At 40.4% G+C, this 22,357-nt stretch overlaps 1 protein-coding gene across 1 annotated transcript in view; it reads right to left on the bottom strand.

The window, feature by feature from the left end:
- The window catches only part of ABCA12 (ATP binding cassette subfamily A member 12), a gene marked incomplete at its 5' end in the record, with an annotated part of 290,957 nt that overhangs the window by 61,975 nt on the left and 206,625 nt on the right, over nt 1-22,357 (bottom strand). Inside the window, 5 exons of the mRNA XM_083369575.1 lie at nt 2,187-2,364; nt 10,027-10,081; nt 14,472-14,577; nt 17,901-17,988; nt 19,687-19,814. Coding sequence (XP_083225701.1) covers nt 2,187-2,364; nt 10,027-10,081; nt 14,472-14,577; nt 17,901-17,988; nt 19,687-19,814 — 555 coding nt within the window. The remainder of the gene's footprint in view (nt 1-2,186; nt 2,365-10,026; nt 10,082-14,471; nt 14,578-17,900; nt 17,989-19,686; nt 19,815-22,357) is intronic.

A 22,357-nucleotide genomic window follows, 5' to 3' on the forward strand; every position in this document is an offset into this window, starting at 1 on the left:
TAACTTGGATAAATCAAAAATATTAGTTTTTTGCTAAAAGACCCAGTCAATACTCCTGGAAAATACAAGGACATAGTTTAGAACAGGTTAGAACATTTAGATACCTTGGGGTGCTTTTCCACTCACAAGGGACATGGAAGGCACACCTGGATCATACATTGCAAACAGCTAATAGGTCCTCAAATGCAATTAAACATTTCTTTTATACAGGTGGAGGTCAATTAGTACCTACTGCCTTAAAACTTTTTGAGGCCAAAACACTGGTGCAAATTCTATATGGGGCACAAACAGGAATCCTTGCAAAGAAAAACTTGCTAGAAACCATACAAACCAAATTCCTGCAGGCCATCTTAGCTGCACCCAAAGGAACTCCAAATGCCCAGTTAAGAATTGAGACAGGCATGCCTCAAGTTCAGGTAAGAGCCTGGAAGTTGATGATCATTCATTGGCTTAAAATGCATTTCTTTCCAGAGGGACTGTCCCCGCTAGTGTTGACTGACAACTTCCCCTCCCCCTGGAAACAGGTGATAGATCACAAACTGGGCTCTTATGGGCTTTCATCAGTATTCTTAATGTCCCTAGGTTTTGACCAAGCAAAGTAGTAATCAATAGAATGAAGGACATGGAGTTCCAAGAAGAACTAAACAGGTTGGCTCTCCACAGTAGGGATAGAATCAAACAAGGTGTGTGGGAATCAGCAAGATACCTAAATGATCTGACCTTCCCAAAACAAAGAATACCTTTCTTCAGAGCCAAATTTAACATTCTCCCCTCAGCACTCCTCCAGGGCAGGTATAAGAGAACACCAATAGCAGAATGGGTATGTATATGTAGTAAAGGAGAAGTCGAAGATATCTCACATGTTTTATTGTACTGTGAGTTATACCGAGGCTATAGGTCAGCATACATTCTCCCCTTATTAGAGAGATTGCCAGGAAGGGCAGACAATTTTTATGTAGGCTTTCTCCTCCAGGACTCAAACCCTTCTACCACGCATGCAGTGGCAAAATTCTGTGTTGCTGCAATGTCCACGAGAAAAAAAATGGTTACAGAATGATAGTTGGCAACTTGTGCTAATTTTTTGGACATATCTCTAACAATTTTTGGAACATTATATTTACTCACAAACTTATTGGCTTCCTACTCATGTAAACTAGGGAGTGACCCTAACATTTTGAGAACATGTATTAACAGGGATGTTATTATTTATTATTAATGTAAGTGCTATTTTTAACATATTGTAAAGGGTGTTGTTTATTGCTGGTCTATGACTGTAATAAAGTTATATTCATTCATTCATTTATTCCTTTTGGGGAATAAATATTTCTTTTTTCCTCACAGCTGTCTGTATCTCATTTTTATTTATTCTTGTGCAGCCCTGGCTTGAGTTGGATCCCCAAATTATTCTTCTGACAATATCTACCCTGAGAACTCATGAATATGCTTTTGCCTACTACCAACTGCACATTTCAGTATTTGCTTCTTGATAAGATACATATTAAAAGACATTTTGTTTTTCATCAGAATTACTAAGTATAGCTATATTCAAAATTGGACGATAAAGTATATGAAATGTGCTCCAAAGATTTTATTTTGTTTAAGCTAATATACAAAAAGGACTATAAAGTAATCTGAAAGCAAGCAGGGATTTTTTTTCTCCAGGATTAATTTCATAGCAAAAACTTTTCCTACCAGTGATTTTCTCTTTTGTAAAAAAGAGAAAAGTTATTTTCCTCTGAAGAAAGGAAAATCATTTTTATAGTATGAGTAAAACAAATTTTAGTCCGGAGGATAAAAAAAAATTAGCTGGCTTGTCATCAAGTTACAGTATTTTTTAACAATAGTAATTAAGACATCATGGTTGAATGTTCATATAATAATAGGTAACTCAGAATTCCAAACAAAAGATCCATTAGGGAATACCAATTAAGTCTCTCTTTTTGCCATTCTTTTTACAATTTAATTAGTATAGCAATAACAGCAACGAAAAGAGGATGGAGTCCATGTATTACAAAGCATGGTGCAAAAGCATAATTCTAAGATTTTAAAAACTGACTATAAGCATGGAGTTCTATGAGCCAGAATAAGTAAGTGAATCTTGCATTTTTAATATAGGCGTGTGTTTTTTTTGCTTCATTTCATCATGTGGTATTTTCCATATTATATTTAAGAGATAAGTTACTCACAATGTCATAAATGAAGTTAGTCACCCAGTAGCTGGTCACACCAAGGCCAGAAATATGCTGCAGCTGTTTTGCCTTTGTTTGATGTTCCTTGACCACGTAAAGCACAAAGCTAGCTGTTGTGATGGAATATCCGATCAGGACTGACATGGACACGATGATATCCAGTAAACTACTAAGCCTGAGGAGATGAAAAAGTAATGAAAACATTTTAAAAGGTGAACAGGCCAGCCATGGCCAGCTCCAACTTTTAATATGTTCTATACAAAGAATCTTCTAATGGGCCTGACTTATGCTGGAGTTCTCTGGAGGGCCAGCTTCATTTTCTGCATTGTCCAGAGTAAAGTTAGGTTGGAGGCATTGTAAGAAATTCAAAATTGTCTGAGGTAAGTGTCTATTGTTCCTAAGAAAGTTGATAAGGAAATTTTTTAAAAAGGAAGAAAGTTAAGCATCGACTATGAGCCCAAGATGTTAACGAATAGCATCACATGCAGATATGTTTTATTTCAGAGATATAATATAATAAAATATAAACAGTTATTTTTATTCCATATTTTTTTCATAACTAAATTGACAATTGCTGTCAAAATAATTCAGGATCAATTAATATGTCAGAACAATTATAGTTAAATATGATAACTACTAAGATTAGTAGGTCTGAAAGAGTTAATGTCATATGATTTGGTACCAAAACATTCCTTCCCCATTACTAAATATCAGAGAGAAGTGTTCTCTTTGTAATGGAGAACCTGCAACCTGAAGGGATACAGCCCAGAAATAAATTGGAAAGCTAGACAAACAAGGGTTTTTACACATGGTACTAGTGTACTTCCACTCTAGTCCTTCCCACAGATTTTGATGGCAACTGTGTAATCCTTTTCACTCCCAGAAACTTTGGAATGCAAGGAAAGGGCTTTCTCCAGCAACCAGTAAGTGGGTATTAAAAATCAGTGCTCTAACCCCAAGTGCTGCAGGTCCTGAAGAAACAAAAATCCTCTTGTTTCTCCACTTAGTGCAAAAGGAAATAAAATCATTTGCTACTCTTCTCCTATTTATGTTTCCAAAACCTGTGTGTGCCTAATCTGAAAGAAAACCCACCCCAAAACACTAAGCTATTGCTATAAAAGTGCAGCCTCAAATTCCCTGTCCCGCTTCCCTCCCCCCCACACACACACACTTCTGAGCCAATACTGGAAAAAAAGTCTGGTGCTTTGTAAAGTACCAAAGAGAAGAAACAAGCAGAATTCTGGTTCAGTTTCATTCCTGTTTGCTTTACTTGGGCTGTTATATTTTCGGTTCGGTGAGGCATTAACAAGGGAGAATGGTGAAACAGCAACTCATTTATTCAGTACAGACAGAAGCAGCCCCAAACGCTGCTCAGCTCTATTTATCCGGTCTGCCGCTAGTCGGCAGCCAATGAGATTAAGCAGTAACTTCCCACCTTAAATGCAAGTAACTGCTCCAGAGACAAACTTTCTGGAGTCACCCATAATGGCTGTTAACCGTTGCACACACACACACAGTTTACAAGCAACTTATCCCAATACATAACACCCCTTACTCCTAGATGGTGCAAATCTTAGAAAGTGTACATAGTCCTTTAAATAAGTAGGTGTTTTTTGCTGTTGCTCCAAGTGCCTTGGAGCCGCTGGAACTTCCCGGTCTACCCACTCGCCGGCTAGGCTGAGTGGACCAGGAGCTTGAGACCCAATTGCTTCAGATCACTCCAAGTCTCTTTGGCTGGCCTGTTCCAGCAGACCAGAGCCAAAGTCCATTTGTGGTACAGTTTGTGTTGAGCAGGCAATTGGTTGCCGGTTCCAATCCATTGGTGCTGTCTGTGCGACCGCGGTTGGAATGCCTGCCGCTAGTTCTCCCTCTCCATGGCTGGGAGCCTCAACAGTAAAAGCAGGCTCTGCAGAAGGGGCATTGTCAGATTGCCCCTGGGATTGGCTCTGAGACAAGTTTTCTGCCAGCGGTTGGTTCACTAGCCTATGGTGCAGCTGGTCAACAAGTCACCGTATCACTCTGCCATCTTCCAGGACCACTTCAAAAGAAAATGGCCCTGTCAACTTAACAACCACTGCTACCACCCACAGTTCCCCAGGACCATAGTTCCAGGCCCAAACCCAGTTGCCAACTTGCAAGCATCGTGGTACTTTAGGCTGTGCAGTGTCAGGTGATTCTGTCTGGATGCAGTCGATCCAGTTTAGTAATTAAGCGCTGACCCCATCTATGTTCGGCAGGGCTCCTTCCCATTGCCGTGCAAGGCATTGTGCATTGGCAGAGTAAGAAATCTGCTAATCTGTGCTGCCAGTCACCAGTTACAATTTTTTTTAGAGAGTCTTTGGTCGTACGAACCATACGTTCCACTTGGCCATTCAAGGCTGGGTGAAAGGGAGCCGAAGTGGTGTGCCTTATCAGATTAGCCCTCAGGAAAGACTGGAATTCTGTAGCAGTAAACTGAGCCCCATTGTCTAAGACTAGCACATCAGGTAGCCCATCTGTTGCAAAGATTCTGTGCAGTTCCTGGGTGGTCCTGGCAGTAGTCATATTTGGAAATAGTGTGACCTCTAACCACTTAGAGTGGCTGTCCAGCACCACTAGGAACAGTTTTTATTTATTTATTTATTTTTATTACATTTATATCCCGCCCTTCTCTGAAGACTCAGGGCGGCTTACAAGCTTAGCGGTAGCCTTCATTCTATGTATATGCCTGCTTGTTAGGGCTTTCACACACACCCCAAGCGGCATTATTACAAAGTCAGCTTAATTGCCCCCAACAATCTGGGTCCTCAGATTGTTGCCCCTGAAAGGGCCTGGCAAAGTCAACATGGATTCTTGACCACAGAGTATGTGTGGCTTCCCATTGGTGGACAGGGGCTTGCGGCATTTCTGGCCTTGATTGCTGACATGTGAAGCAGCTATGAACTTGAGCCTCAATATTTTTATCCAACCCAGGCCACCAAAGGCCTCATGAGTGCCTTCATCAGGACTATTCCCAGATGGCCCTTGTGCAGAGACTCCTGGATCTCAAAGAACTCAGGACTATGACCCAACTGCCCCAGAGTATGCACCCCTTATGACTGGAAAGCTCATCCTTCCACATGAAAAAACTCTGAAAGTTTGGCCCCGGACACTTTTCAAGCCATCCTGTGTATACCCAATTCAAAATGTGGCTTAGCATTTTGTCAGCAGCTGTTTCTGCACCTACATCCCTAGCATGGACGGGAGATTCTGGCAAGTCCTGGATAGCCAGGATGCAAGCAGCCGGAGCAGGGTCTGGCTCTAAATGTGGCAGGGGAAGCCTGCTGAGGTCGTCTGCATGGCCCATTTCTTTGCCAGGTTTGTGAATTAGACTGTAATTATAAGCAGCAAGAAAGATAGACCACCTCAACATCTGTGGAAATATGACCTGAGGTGTCTGTTTGTTCGTGGTGAATAACCCTAAAAGAGGCTTGTGGTCTGTGAAGACCATGAAGTGACGGCTATACAAGTAATCATGAAATTTCTTAATACCGGCCACTATTTTTATTTTATTTATTTTAATTCCATTTATATCCCGCCCTTCTCCGAAGACTCAGGGCGGCTTACAAGCTTAGCAGTACCCTTCATTCTATGTATATGCCTGCTTATTATAGGGCTTTCACACACACACCCCAGCGGCATTATTACAAAGTCAGCTTAATTGCCCCCAACAATCTGGGTCCTCATTTTACCTACCTCGGAAGGATGGAAGGCACTATGGCCAGTGCCTCTTTATCTATTTGCACATAATTGTGCTCTGCTGAAGACAGTGTCCTAGAATAATAAGTGATGGAAGCTTGTCTCCCGTTAGCCATCAAATAACTCAACACAGCCCCTACCCCGTATGGTGATGCATCACAGGCAATGCAGAGAGGCAGCTTTTCCTGAAAATGGGTGAATACTGAATTTGCAAACAGCAGTGATTTGACTGCCAAGAGGCTTTTCTCATGGACATTCGTCCACTGCCACTTTGCCTTTTTGTCCAAGAGCCGGTGTAATGGCTCTGCCACTGCAGTCTTGTGTGGGAGAAAGGCATGATAAAAATTCAGAAGTCCTAAAAAGGCCTGGAGCTCCCCATTAGACTTCAGGCTTGGAGTCTGCTGGATTGCTTTGAGCTTGGAATCCGCCAGGTGGATGCCTGCGGCATCTATGCGGAATCCGAGGAATTCTGTTGAATCTACCCCGATCTTACACTTTTCTCTTTTTAGCTTCAGCCCAGCTTCATGGAAACGCTGAAGGATGGCTTTGAGCCATTCAGCCAAAATCTCCTCTGACTCCCCAGCTATGAGGACATCATCAAAGTAGGGGCACACACCTGGAATGTTCTTGAGTGGGCACTCCATCACTCCCTGAAACAACCCTGGGGCTACACTGACCCCGAACTGTAAGCGCCTAACCTTGAAAGCTCCCCTGTGGGTGACAATGATTTGAGCTTCTGCCATGGCATCATCCACGGGCAGTTGCTGATAGGCTTGTGCCAAATCTAATTTGGTGAATATGCAACCTTCCTGTAGTGACAACAAAATGTGGCTCACTACAGGCACTGGATATGCATGCTGTTGAAGTGCTCTGTTAATAGTGCACTTATAATCTGTGCATATGCGCACTTCTCCATTGGCCTTAAGTGGCGTGAAAATGGGGGTCTCCCATACCCCACTATCTACTGGCTGCAACACCCCCTGCTGCATCAGCTTCTCTAGCTCTGCATCGATTTTGGGCTTGAGGGCAAAAGGCACCCGATGAGGCTTGATCTGTATTGGGGTTATGGTAGGATCAAGATGGAGAGCAATTGGAGTCCCCTTGTATTTCCCTAAGTTCGGGCTGAATACATCAGCAAAATCATGGCAAACTGCGAACAGGTCTGCGGCTATCATTTTGTGAATGCCAGTTACTTGGATGCCCAAGGCATCGAACCAATCTAGGCCAATGAGGCTTGTGCAATGGCCCTCGACAACCATGACATCCAATGGACCCTCAAACCCCTTGAACTGCACCTTGAGTGTAGCTTCTCCTTTAACAGCTACATGGGAGTTTTGGAAGTCTGTTAGCAACAGGTTACACGGCCTGAGTTTTACTCATTTGCCGCTGTTACTGTAGATGTGATTAAAAGTTCCTTGGGAAACTATAGATAGGGCTGACCCAGTGTCCAGTTCCATGCCACATGGAACTCCCAGAAGCTTGACCTTTAGCCTAAGCTTCTATTTAAGGGGGCGATGGGCACCTGTCCTGAATACACTCCTTTGCTTGGAGCAATAGCCGACTCTGTGTTGTCCGGGGTCCCCGGTACCTTTCCTGAATACTCCTTCTGGCGGTATGTCCTGCTGGTGACCTCTGCAGACAGCAGCAATGTGGGCCTTGTTTGCCACATGCCCGGCACGATCCTGTGCGGAACCTGCACTCTGAACACCTATGATGGCCTCCACAGCCTGCACATCGAGTGAAGTGAACTGCCTTCTCAAGCGGCCGCTGGTTCTGCTCTGGCTTCTTCTGAAGCCGCTGGACTTCAAGATCCATGTCAGAGTCTTCTGTTCTTTCAGTGTCCTCGTGGTGGACTGTTTCTGTGCTTGGGGTGTTCTTGGGAGGCTGTAAGGCCTTGACGGCTCCTCCAGCGGCTTTATTAGCCAACACCTCCATCAATGCATCTTGAAATGTAAAAGTCTCTTTAGCAAATAATTTCTGTTCGAGGTCTCGATTCCTCAGTCCACAGACTAACCAATCATGCAGTCTTTCTTCAAGATCAGCAAAGTTGCATAGCCAGGATGCCTGATGTAGGGTGGCTATGAACTCAGTGGCAGACTCTCCTAGCTGCTGCTCCCACTGCTGAAATGCATGCCACCATGCAATTACTGAGAGTTGTGGCTCAAAATGGTCTTTGAGCTTCTTTTTGAGATCTGCGTAGGCGACTGACCCGAGCGTAGCCAGGGCTACCAGGTTCTCGGCTATATTTTATGCATATGCATAAAAGTGTAGCAGCCTTCAAGCCGTCTTCGCTAACCTGGTTAGCACACAGATAATTCTTGACCCGGGAGATGTAGGAACTCTACCTCTCAGGATGAGTCATGTCGAATTCTGCCAATTTTCCAACCTTGGCCATGGTGCATTATCTTGCTCTCATAATGCCTTGTGCTGCTGCGCTGGCCCTAGGATGGATCCTCAAGGTGTGGTGGTCTCCAGCATGGTTGGCTGGCAGGCTGAGGGAGGGAACGTAGTTCCTGCCAGGCTCAGATGCTGGCATTAACGAGGCAGAATGGTGAAACAGCAACTCATTTATTCAGTACAGACAGAAGCAACCCCAAACGCTGCTCAGCTCTATTTATCTGGTCTGTTGCTAGTTGGCAGCCAGTGAGATTAAACAGTAACTTCCCGCCTTAAATGCAAGTAACTGCTCCAGAGACAAGCTGTCTGGAGCTACCCATAATGGCTGTTAACCGTTGCACACACACACACACACACACACACACACAGTTTACAAGCAACTTATCCCAATACATAACATGGGCTATGAAGGTTATTGCTTGAGCTGAATATAGCAGCTAGATTACTACCCAAACATTGCTTTAAAAACATATTATATACACAGGCTAGAAATACACTTGCTATATATGTAATCATTAGTAGTGATGATGTTTAAATCTTTACATAGTTGGAAACATAGATTATTTGAGTGAACACCTCTCTTGGTTACCACTTTTGGTATACCTCTGCCCATCCAGGTACTAAGGTCTGCTGATAGGGCTGCCTCTTAACTAAATTCTATCAATTATGTGTGGATTTTTTTATTTGTGAATTTACCTACTCATTCTTATATATTTGTAACCACAAAGTCAGTCCTCATGGTCATGCAGAGCAACAAAATATTGAGTTGCCTGATGCACAGGTTTCCAGCTGAAATTTCAGTATTGCTAATTCAGTGTTTGTGGCTGCTGCTACTGCGTATCAAAATGCTTCTGGGTTGAAAGGATTAGTCAGTGACATCACTGTTGCCCAGGGGGCACCCACAAGGGCTCCTTTTATGTCCCTGTTATTTTTCCCACTGAATGGTACCTATTTATCTGCTTGCACTTGCATGCTTTCAAACTGCTAGGTGAGCAGGAGTTGGGACAAATTGATGTGAGTTCATTCTGTCATGCAGCTCGCTCTCGGATTTTGAACTGCTGCTGACCCTCAATTGTTTTCTGTCTCAGTGTCCTAACCACATGAGCCACTGTGTGTTCAGTATTTGTGGTGACTTTACAGAATGTAACATAAAGTTGCCTATATGTGACGATGCAATAATGGGCTTTCATGGTTATGACATTTTGGTTATAGAATTTCTTCCTCCCTAGAGGCCAGGCTATTAACAAAATAGATTTCGCTGCCAAGTAGAAATCAGATTATCAATCTATGCCAGGGGTCTTCAGACTTGGCCCTTTTATGACTTGTGGACTTCAACTCCCAGAATTCCTCAGCCAGCATGCCTGGCTCAGTTCCTATTCTATTTTTAATCAGGTCATTTTACTTGCTTTTTGTTGAATTGTTTATCTTGATTTTAATGAATAGATAATGGATATAATGAATAGATAATAAAATACAGAAGTTTATAAATATTTAAATATATACATATTGTCCAGCACTTTGCAACTTCTTGTTCTACTGTTCGGGACAATATTTATGATAAATTCAAAACATAGTGTATAAAACATAAGCAATTCCTATTCACAATGACTGACATGCATATAATATAATCTAGATTATACTTCAAAATAACTGTAATGCAAAAGTCAGTCTACTTTTCCTACGATTATATTAAGGAGAAAAAATGATAAAATTAACAACTTACATGATTTGTTCCTGACTCTCTCCACCAGGATAAGGATGAGCAACAACAGAAATGCCTGCAATAATAAGGAAATATATTTAGGGACTTTATTTCATTATTGAATATAGGTGCTAGTTCAAAAACTGAATGATTTAACAGTTTTATATTCTGCCATTAAGGTAAAAGGCAGCTAAAATGATCTATAGCTCAAATGCTGAGAAAAAGAATATTTGAGAACCTAGTGTAGAAAAAAATGAATGAGTGGGATCAAGATGTATAAAATCATCTTGACTGAGAAAATGGAGAGGGGAATTTTTTTCAAGTATCAGATGATCAGGGTTATCCAATTCAGTTTATTGGAGAAAGATTTAGAACAGAATAAAGAAAATTATTCATATAAAGCATAATTAATCCATGCAAAATATTCCTCCTACCCTTTTGAGTCAAAGGCATTCTTTTCCCAGTTTTGAGAGCTGAAGACATCTGTTTTATGTTTACACAGTGACTCTGTGTAGCTTGAGAAATGTTGATTTCCACCTCATCAACCTCAGTGGTAGAGCAGCATTACTCCAAACATCAGTTAGAAGGGAACAACAATGGCAGAGTATGTCTCCATCTAGGCCTATACTCATAATGCCACAATTATGTGCAAACTATTTCTGAATTTTATCTCTGCCTAATGAAAATTCATTGGCAATTCTACATAAATCAGTCTGAACTTCCAAAGGCATCGATATTAAACATATTTATTTATTCATTTGTCAAACAAACACCTCCAGAAGTTGTGAATGCTCCATCACTGGAGGTTTTTAAGAAGAAATTGGACAGCCATTTGTCTGCAATGATATGGATATAGGTTTGAGCACCGGGTTGGACTAGAAGAACTCCAAGTTCCCTTTCTATTCTGTTACTGTTATTCTGTAAAATTTGAAATCACCTATCTCTCTCTCAGAGAAAAACTAGGAGTTTAACATAAAAGACCATGAAAATGTGGCATTATTGTAAGATAATATAAAATAGCTGGGCTGATATTTTTTAAAAAAATATTTAGTGATTAAAATTAAAGGGAAACGTAAGAATGAAGTTAATAAAAACATGCACGTTGGTGCCAGAACTTGTTGAACTGAAGAGGACAGTATGTGAAGATGCTGAATGAGGCAATATATGGAAAATCAAAGATTGAAAAAAATAAGAAAAATCAGTCAGATAGAAGCAAATAATATTTATATAAGAAAAAAAATCATATGGGGTTAAACTTAAATTTAAATTTTAAAAAAAATTAAATTGAAACTTAAATTTGGTCAATATGACTGAATTCATGTTGACTGAAGCCAGGATGCCATTATTACACATATGCAATTTTTTAGAATTTGTCGGCTTGTGTTGCCAGGAACTGTGTTGGCACAGTGGTTAGAATGCAGCATTGCAAACCAAAGCATGCTGGCCAAGGAATGAGGAACATCTGCTAGCCAAGGTCACCCATCCAAGTGCAAAGCACAAAAGCCAGGGAAACTGAATACTTGTTACCTGAACAATATACCAGCACCTAATTGGACATTTGTAGATAACAGGGGGGAGGGCCAGGGAAAAGGCAAAGTTAATTGCTTTGTCTGCATGCAGAAAACATCAGAATCAGCTTCCCTATTCTTCTGCAACCATTTAAGTTCCAGTAAAGCATAGTCTTGGCAAAACAAAGGCCCAGGAGTCTTTCTTCACTGTATGAATGAATGGGACGGTTGACAGATGTCCTTCTGAGGTTGGTAAAATGAGGACCCAGATTGTTGGGTCCTATATGAAAACACTGTAAACCACTCAGAGAGTGCTGTAAAGTACCATAGAGCAGTATATAAGTCTAAGTGCTATTCTATTGCTATAATATGCAACATTCTTGTCCCCAGTATATGGGTATTACTATATTTAAAAGACCAGATAATCTTAGAATAGCAATAGATTGTAGACTGAGTACAGCCTGAGCCAAAAATGGGATAGGACATAAGAAAATGCAAATGCAAATTTAGGCTCCATTTTTAAAAAAGCATAATTTCCAAAAATAAACTCTCCGTCTTTATTTTATTTTGGTTAGATCCCACTCTGTGTACTTCACTGCATTTTGGATTCAACCTTGAGGAAAAAGTGCCAGTGGGAGGATATCATTTCCTCATTTACCTAGAGGGTGTCAAACAGCTGGAAGAAGAAATTTGGTGGAATGTTAGAGTCAAGAGTCAGATTAAATATGTTAAAGCTCAGGAAGAAATAAAAGCCCAGAGAGTAGTAGAGTTAAAATGGAGGCAATGTATCCATCTCTCTTGGGTGCAAGTCCATGTCCTGGGATAGAATAAGCTAACAATCATTTTATTGTACAGAAATAATTTTTTATTACGCAGTTAGAGAATGTTAAAAATCTCAGAATGCGGACATCTGGATTCACAATTCAGTGATAAAGCATACTGGGCAGCTAGCAACTTCATCTTCTCTTATTTCTCATTGCAATTGTTGGGAAAATAAGAAGGGGTGAGAAAGACATAGAAAAGCAATAAATGCATTTTTCAGTTTAGGACCTTTTATAATTAAATAGTTATTCAAAATGTCTAAATGGATTTTCACAAACCTACCTTTTACTTCCAGTCAGAATTATCCCTGCTGAGCCCCAAATACCATCTAGGGAAGCTTATCAAACATTCTACAAATCCATTTTTGATACAACATGTTACCACAAAACCTAAATCAGTAAAATAAATGTTACTGCCTTTTCCTGTATCTGGAAAATTACACTAGGTCATTAACCACGTTACTCAGTTTTAAAGCTAGAAACCAACAATAGAGCAGTATTGTAAATACTGAGGTCATTGCTTGCAAAAATGGAAGTTTGAAAATGAGTGAAATTAACTTAATCAAAAATAGTAAAAATAATATTTTGAAATTATTCTATTTTTATATTCTATTTATAGCTACTGAGCCTCTAGCTACTATTGCCCCTTTTCTTTTTTAGTTGGTGTAATAGTAAAGGCCTTCAAGAGTGATACTATCTTAATGGTCCTCTTTTCTTTCCTCCTAACCCAGTCCTTTTCATTCCTCTTTCATCCTAACCCAAACTTCACTCTCTTCTCTTCCTGGGTTCTGCCATACTCCTGGAGGGGGGAGGGGAATGTTTGTGGGTTATTGCCTTGACTTCATCTATCGCTACAATGTAACACTTTACTGTATCTGCATATTTCTTCTGTGAACTTTCTCTCCCCTTGTTGTCAGCTAGTAAAGGGTGGGGGGGGGAGAAGAAAGGAATGCACCTCCGGCAACTGGTTTATCTCCATGCTAAGGGGAGGTGTGAAAAGCTGCCAAAACATCGTTGGAGCCTGGAGACGGCCTGATGTTAACTCCTTTTCCCCTCAACGGATTTAACACCTGGGGATTGGCCCGTCTGAACTGACCAGATGAACTATGGGGTGGGGTTTTGCGTGGGACACTTTAACCTATTGATCGGAGCGGGAAACCCTCAGATCCTGTTTATCATGCCTGCTATCAACTTCTCCTAATAAAAGTTCCTTTTGGAACAAACTGCTTCTATGAGTTCTACTTTCTTGGGATGAGGTATTGAAGTGGGCCCTGACACTAATTCAGCTCACTGCCAGGAGTTCGATCCTCATCAGCTCAAGATTGACTCAGCCTTCCATCTTTCTGAGGTCAATAAAATGAGTAGCCAGATTGTTGGGGGCAATTTACCGACTCTGTAAACCACTTAGAAAGGGCTGTAAAACTATGAAGAAACTTGGTAAGTCCAAGTGCTATTGCTTTTTTATCCCATTTTTTTAATTGCTTCAAAAAAACCAATTTTTCTCTGATGTTGATCTTCCTCATGAGAGATATCCTTGTTGGTTAGCAATATCATTCCCACTGGAGTAAACATTAATTTCAATTAATATTTTAAAGCTGCAGTCTAGATCTTGGTTTCTATCCTAATTCTAATCTTAAAGTTGCACTGGGGATTAAAATTAGGAAACACAATGATAGAGTATTAATTGTTACTACCTATTTTAAAAACAATAAAATAATAAAACCTTTATCTGGGCATTTTAAGAATTTCTGAACAGTCTTTTTGACAAAGCACACATAAGCTATTGGCTACTTTAAAGGGCTGATTGGAACAAAATGCCTTTCAACCTTTGTTTCAAATTTATTATATTCAGCATCCTTTATTAGTTGAGTATATTTAAGATTCTTTTTTTTAAAAAAAATGCTTCATTTAGGATTTTCAGCTTAAAGCAATGCAGACCAATTTGCATTTTATTCAACAACCTATGGCAGAATTCAGAAAGGAATAAATGATGCCCTGGAAAGCATAAAACGTGGATTAACTATTCTGCAGTTTTGCAGATTCATTCTTAGTGGGGATGAACAGTAACATAATACTTCACATGTCTCAATGTATTTAAATCCTGAAATTGAAAATTATGTGGCAGGTGGTTACCTACCATATCCAGAGGTGTTTCCGTGTGGTAAGTGAGCATGGAGAATGAAGTTATTCAAGCTGTTAAGATAGGCTGGGAGGCTATGATATCCTTCCGGATTATACCAAACCTGTATTTAAATTTTAGATACAAAAATAACAGACAATATATATGTATTTGTAATTTTGTGAATAAATTTGTAGCCAGTGAATCTTAGAATTCAGATGAACAATGAGACAGAATATATCTGCAGGTCCACTCCATAAAGCAACACTAAGAATAATAAAGTGCTTGTTTGTTTGTTCATGTTAGAGGGGGTTTTGAAAAATTTGCAAGCCTCTAGATCAGACATGTCAAACACAAGGCCCAGGGGCCAGATCTGGCCCGCGAAGTGGTTTCATGCGGCCCATGAAGCCATCCTGGAAACAGTGAGGGAACGGCCCCCACTGCCTTGGCCCTGGCCCAGAGACCCTCCTTCTACCAGAGACCCTCAGATCTGTCCCACTCCTGCCCAGGCCCCCACAGGCACCCTTGATGCGAACGATGTAGAGCTGGCCATGCCCACCCAGTAGGCCATATGCACTTTAGCCACACCCACCCAGTAGGCCACGCCCACCCAGGCCACGCCCACCCGGCCCCCTGAGGGCAACCGCAATGCTGATGCGGCCCTCAATGAAATTGAGTTTGACACCCCTGCTCTAGATTGTGAATCCTTGGAGAACTAAAGTAAGAGAACAGTGACTTGTCTAAGTTCAGTTAGTAAGTTCGAGAGTTGTCTGATACTAGTTACAACCCACAGTTCCAATGTTAGAGTTTGTTGGTCTATTTTTTTTTGTAGAAGCAAAATAAAATTTATATTAGCCAAAAAAATATTTGCAAAATTGAAACATAGTTTTTCTCAAAACTCAAACAAGAAGCTAGAAAGGAGGTCTACAAAATGCTACTCCAGTTTTAGTAGAACTAGAGCTCTTTTATCTACAGTACCTGAAGACAGAAAAGGCATTTAAAATTAACTCTGCTAAGAAACCTCAGGTTAAGAGTCAATGTCCATTTCTACTAGAAGCAATTATTGTCAGATGAATTTTCTAGCCTTGACAGGTTTTCTCAGCACATTAGAAACTGACAAACAAAAGTTCCTTTATTACACAAATGCTAATATGACACAAATTAGATTTCCTGCTACAGCAGAATATACAAAGGCAATTTGGAAACAAACCTCCGTTTGGTTATCAATGACAGACACTCGCAGATACAGAACTTTTATTATACATATTAGAAAACTACAACACTACATTATTTTTTTGACATAATCGCCATTCAGATTGAGACACTTGTCATAACATTCTACAAGGTTTGAAATTCCTTAATAGTAGTCGCTCAGTGGCAAATCTGGGTATGGGGTGTTTGTGTGTGATCAAAAACATCCCAACGGAACTGCTTCAAAAGTTCTTGGGTGTGTCTAGCGATGTGTGGGCAAGCATTATCATGAACCAACACCACACCGGAAGTCAGCATGTCCCGACACTTGTTATGGATGGTTTGCTGAGTTTTGTAACATTTCACAGTAGACTTCTGAATTGATGGTTGAACCATGCTCCATGAACTTCACTAGCAGTACTTCTTTGGCATCTTCACATTTGGCACAATTTTCTATGGCACCACTTCTGATTTAGACATCTTAGATATCATGCAATTAAATTTCATGGAAGTTATATAAGCTATAAAGTGTACATAACTTCTGACAGCTTGACATATCTGAGCAATGACTGATGGCACCATCAAGTTTTCTTTCTTTAAGGAGGTTTTCTATACTCTTGGATCATCTGGATATGCCAATCTCATATGTCCCATACCCCATCCCATTCATGTTGGAGGCACTTCCGGGTTGAAAGGTTCTGTCAGAACCCATTCCTATTTCATTTCTATCTATCCCCTCTGACCCAAAATCAAATCTCACCTCTCCCTGGGTTCTGCCATACTCCCAAGGGGAGTATGCCTACGGGTTATTGCCTCTGCTTCCTCTATCCACTACAATGTAACATTTTGCTTTCGTTTATTGCCTCTGATTCCATTATCCACTACAATGTAACATTTGGCTTTCCTGTGTTATATCTCTCTCTGAACTTTCTCTCCCTAAACCAGGGGTCAGCAACCTGAAACAGTGAAAGAGCCACTCGGAACCGGTTCCCTCACAAAAGGAAAAACTGGGAGCCGCAAAAAATGTGTGCACATGCACATACATGCGTGCATGCGCAGAGCAGGGTTTGACTGAAGAGTGGAGCCAAGGCGAGATATGCACCTACCCTGCATATTTGAATTGATTGGTTGAACTTTTTTAGTCCCACTGTTTTTTTTGACTGCACATGGCAGAGGACTGGGAGCCGCAGGAGACAGCTGAAAGAGCCGCATGGGGCTCCGGAGCCGCAGGTTGCAGACCTGTGCCCTAAACTGTCAGCTAGAACAAGGGAGGGAACAAGGAATGTAACCTCCAGTGCCTGGCTTATTTCTACACTCTCAGAAGAAGGTGTGAAGAGCTGCCCAAACATCGCTGTGTGAACCAGAGACAGGCTGATATTATCTCCCCTTTTCCCATGATGGACTTAACACCTGGGGATTGTCCATCCCACACTGGCTGGATGAACTATGGGGTGGGGTCTTGCTTGGGGATACTTTAACCTATCATTCTGCGTGGGAAATCTCAGAACCTGTCTATTATGCCTGCTATCAACTGCTCCTAATAAAAGTTCCTGTTGGGAGAAATTGCTTCCAAGAGTTCTGCTTTCTTAAGATGTGGGTTTGAAGTAGGTCCTGACAGGTTCATGATAATGCTCACCTGCACACTGCTAGACATACCCAAGAACTTTTGAAGCAGTTCCATTGGGATGTTTTTGATCAGTCCTCCTATAGCTCAGATTTGGTGCCAAATCTGATAACCAAATGGAGGTTTATTTCTGGAGTGCCCTCATTTATTCCTTGAAAATTATGAGAACAATACTATAGGAAGAAAAAACAACTGCAGTTGACACATTTGCTAGAATGGTCCCTCCCAATATGGACCATTATTTCCTTGGCCCCAGAGTTAAAGGAAACATTTTATGCATATGCTATACCTTTTATGCATATAATATATAAATATAATCTTTTAATACAAAATTACAGCAGAGTTGATAAAACATAGTATGAATCTGTTATAAATCATGAAATTGTTTGCATCTCATGCCTTTCAAAAACTTGACAAGTTGCCTTAATAGAGCCCATTTCTCCAAGTCTTCATTTTTCTGTCCACAACACTTAAATAGTAATACTGACTTATCCGAGAAACCTGCAATAAGACCCTAGTTTTTAATGTAATTAAATAGTGAATTTTAACAAGATATATTATATGCAAACTAAATTTAAGAAATCACTTATTGGTTTGCTATGTTTCATGACAACTCAATGCCCATAGTTTACCTTTGTTACTGTTCTGTTAGTAGGCACTGGGCTTAAATCAAATTGGAGATTACTAGTCAAAGGCAGCCCAAAACTCCAGCCACCATATCTAGATGTGGGAGGGGAAAAAAGAACATCTTAGAAAATAAAATTCTCATGTTTTAGACATCTTAGATTTCATGCAATTAAATTCCATGGAAGTTATATAAGCCATAAAGTGTACATCACTTCTGACAGTTTAACATATCTGGGCAATGACTGATGGCACCATCAAGTTTTCTTTCTTTAAGGAGGTTTGCTACACACTTGGATCATCTGGATATGCCAATCTTATATGTCCCATACCCATCCCATTCGTGTTGGAGGCACTTCCAGGTTGAAAGAATTAGCCCATGACATCACCGTTGCCTGGAGGATGCCCATGGGGCATCTTTCACGTCCCTGTCAAGGAGCTGGCATGAGTGATGGGAGCTCACCCCAACGCACAGCAGCACTTGGGTCTCAAACCTGCAACCCAGCATCCTAATGATATGAGTCACCATGCTCCTAATATATCCCATGAAGGATTTCTTGTACAGAGAAAAGGAAGAGAAGAAGCTGACAAGGGAGTTGCAGGCTCAGGATTCAGATAAAAAGAAAATCCAGGCAATTCCCAATTCTTGTGGAAATAAGGTACTCAGCTGCACCAACATGTTCTTTTCTACATACTGAAAGAGCTACCAGGAAGTGTATAATCTCAAGTTTAATTAAATTAAATGTATGTTTTCATTTTTATTTTTCAAGATTTATGGACTAGTATTTTAAAAAAGAAGAGAAACAAAATAATTTTAGAATCCTAATTTATGACTTTTTAAAATCAAAATTAAAGATTATGGCTGCAAGAAGCAATCTAAATCCCTTTTGTTCAGTGAACTGGTAACTAAGAAATTATGCAAATATAATGTGTCTTGCTGTAATAGATATTTAGAAATATCACCACAGATTATTCCTTTAAATTAAATTTTAATTATGTGATAGAATTGAAAGTATAAACATAAATGAAAGAAATGCAAATGCTAAGGAAGACACTGATTGAGAAAAAGTGTTAACCACTTTGGTAAGAATGCACACACACCCATCCTTTTTTTTACTATGTCCCCCAAATCACAAGAATAAAGCTCAGGAAAAGAAATACAGACAATGTTTCACTCATGAACTTGAGTAACCATGGTCATTGAGAAAAGCGGAAACATTGACTAACGCCCGCCTATTCACTAAAGTAGGCACGCTAGAGGCAACAGACAGACTATAGATAACAGGATAAAATCAATTACATTTGCTTGACAGGATTAAGACCAAGGGAACCCAATACTTATTACCAATCACAAGCTTTTTCAAAACAAGTAAAACCAAATAATAAAAACATACAAAGAAAGCCTCAAAATTACAAAATACTGTAAACTATATAAAAATCCTTGTGCTCACCAAGCTAATTTGACAGCCACTCCAGAAACATGCTGCTACCAAATAAACAGAGACCTTCTTTCTTGCAGCCTGCCTCCATTTTATTTCCAATATCTTTCTCCTGGCTTGGAACCAGACCATATTTTGCTTCCCATACCTCCATATGTAGGACTTACTATCCCATTCTCTCCCTGAACTAGTATGAGGAGACATGGTGGTAACCAGATGCATCAGGAGAGGTGGTGGGGATCTCAATGGGACAACAATGAAATTAATGCTGCTTTGGCAATAACACTTTAAGTCAGGACTTTCTGTTAAAGTTAAATAGAGCTAGCAAGGGAAAGCAATAAAATAAATGGAATACCTCTTTTGAATAAAATCTTTAGCAGTAACTAGAAGATAAGTTTCTACATCATGCCCAGTAAGGTTATATATTATCCGGGAAGAGAATGTTCTCTTGTGAGGTGGTGAAAAGTTCAGCTTTGGACAAGTCTAGAAATAAAAGGAATTTATGAACATGAAAGATTTTTATACCTAAAATTATATTATTTTGATGAACAATAAATATTAATATAAAATATTCTTTAGTATCTCTATGCAATATTATTTTAATGAATAAAACTTCAAGCAAATGAAGCAAGGCAAAGTTTTTTTAATTAAATTATAATTTAATAAAAAATGAAACCATGTATACAAACTAATTTTCAACTGGGCAGATATACTTTCTATAAAGGTAAAGGTAAAGGTTCCCCCACACATGCGTGCTAGTCGTTTCTGACTCTAGGGGCCAGTGCTCATCTCCGTTTCAAAGCCGAAGAGCCAGCGCTTGTCCGAGGACGTCTCTGTGGTCATGTGGCCAGCATGACTAGACACCAGAGGCACACGGAACACTGTTACCTTCCCACCATAGTGGTCCCTATTTTTCTACATGCATTTTTACGTGCTTTTGAACTGCTAGGTTGGCAGAAGCTGGGATGAGTAACAGGCGCTCACTCTGTTACGTGGCATTCGGGATTCGACCCACCAAACTGCCGACCTTCTGATCGACAAGCTCAGCGTCCTAACCCACTGAGCCACCGCGTCCCTTCTATACTTTCTATACTTTAGGGCAATTATTAACTACATTTAATTGTTAATCTACTAGTTCACACTTTGAAACAAATCTAAAATTAAAAAAAATGTAAGTACTATCTATATACATTGTTCTTTTAATCTCAAGAACCATGATGTTTCAAGCAAATAATTCCTTTTACTTTTCTGCACATTTGCTTTCTTTCCATGTGCAGTATGGCTGAAACTGATTTTAACTGTGCAACTACAATTAAATGGACATAAAAGGCACCTCTGATCAAGCTTAATGGCTCTGGCCATGTAGTTGTCTTAGCAGCAGTAGAGAAGTAGAAGCAGTTTGTTAGAATATTTTTTCAGCTTCTCAGTTTAATCTATGACCTTGGGTTTTCTGATCCAGCCCTGCTTGAGATCAATCAAGGCCAGTGAGGTGTTAACACATTATACAGTGTTTCCCCAAAATTAAGACCTACCCCCAAAAGTAAGCCCTAGCTTGTTTTTTGGGGGGAGGGCCTAATATAAGCACTACCCTGATAATAAGCACCAGCTACAGTAGGATCCTCAGCCAGATGGGGGGCACGGCCAGCTGACATTGCTTATGTCAGGAGCGCCTATGGGGTTGAGGAATATTTCTTCACATACACCCTTATCTTCTCCAGTCCTCAGTGAACCCCAGTCTCTGCCCGTCTTGTCTACATGCCCTGCTGTTGGGACATTCCTTGGCCATGTCGGGTGACTTCTGGCTTCCGAGTGGCTGCCTGTGCTGCTTCTGGCCCCACTGGGGCTCTTTGCCCTCCTGGCCATGCCACTCTGAGCCACTCTGCTGGACTGCTTCTGTCTGATGTGGGGCGAGTCGGCATTTCTGTGTCTGGTTCTCAGCTGCTGCCACATGTTTCTAAGACTAAAAATCAAGTTCAATCAGACCTTCCAACTTCATGAGATATTTTTTTTTTGTGAGAAGTTGGAAGGTCTGATTGAACTTTTTTTTTAGTCCCATAAATACACAGTGGCAGTTGAAAAACATGATGCAGCTGAAAGGCAGGTTAGTGAAAAAATGCTTGGGGGAGGTGAGGGCATCTGGACAGGGATGTGTGGCAATTTCTCCAGCTCTGCAGAGGCAGGAGCAAGGCAGGAGCAGCCTCATGCTCTTTGGGCCCTGGCAAGCACCGCAGCTATCATACCGGCTATGCAAGGCAGGCATGGGGCTGCCCTTGGCCGCTTTCAGCCTTTACCCTGCACAGTTTTGGCAGGTGTTCTTTTACTCATATGTTCCTCTGTAGAAAAATTGTAGAAAAGAAGAACTGATAATTTGTTTCTCTGAGCCTGATTGTTTTCTTGCAGATATTTCATTATCCAGCTAGGTAACATCATCAGTGCTAGATAATAGAAATTAACATTATATTTAGTTTTGTCTCCAAAACTAGTAGTTTTATGTTTGAGAAAGTGAAGGAAGATTCTACTGGAAGCAAGTTTATTTATTTATTTATTTATTATTGGGACTTATATGCCGCCCTATCTCCCGAAGGACTCAGGGCGGCTAACAACAGTAACATATAATAAATACAGAAGTTAAGATAAAAATTAAAATTAAAGGCCTCTGTACAATAAATTAAAATTAAAATTAAAATAAATTAAAAGTTAGAGTTAAAAATTAAAAACATAATTAAAATCCCTGTCAGTCCAGGTCAGCCAGGTGGAAAAGGAGTGTTTTGAGGCCGCGGTGAAAGGACCGGAGATCTTGGCCATCCGAAGCTCAAGCTCAAGCTAATCATAAATTACTTTGCCATGTATATTGTTAATAGCAATAGCACTTAAGACTTATATACTGCTTCACAATGCTTTACAGCTCCCTCTAAGCTGTTTACAGAGTCAGCATATTGCTCCCAACAATCTGGGTCCTCATTTTATTGACCTTGGAAGAATGGAAGGTTGAGTCAACTTTGAGCCAGTGAGAATCAAACTGCTGG

Source organism: Vipera ursinii (assembly GCF_947247035.1).
Source record: "Vipera ursinii genome assembly, chromosome: 1".
NCBI classification, from domain to species: domain Eukaryota; kingdom Metazoa; phylum Chordata; class Lepidosauria; order Squamata; family Viperidae; genus Vipera; species Vipera ursinii.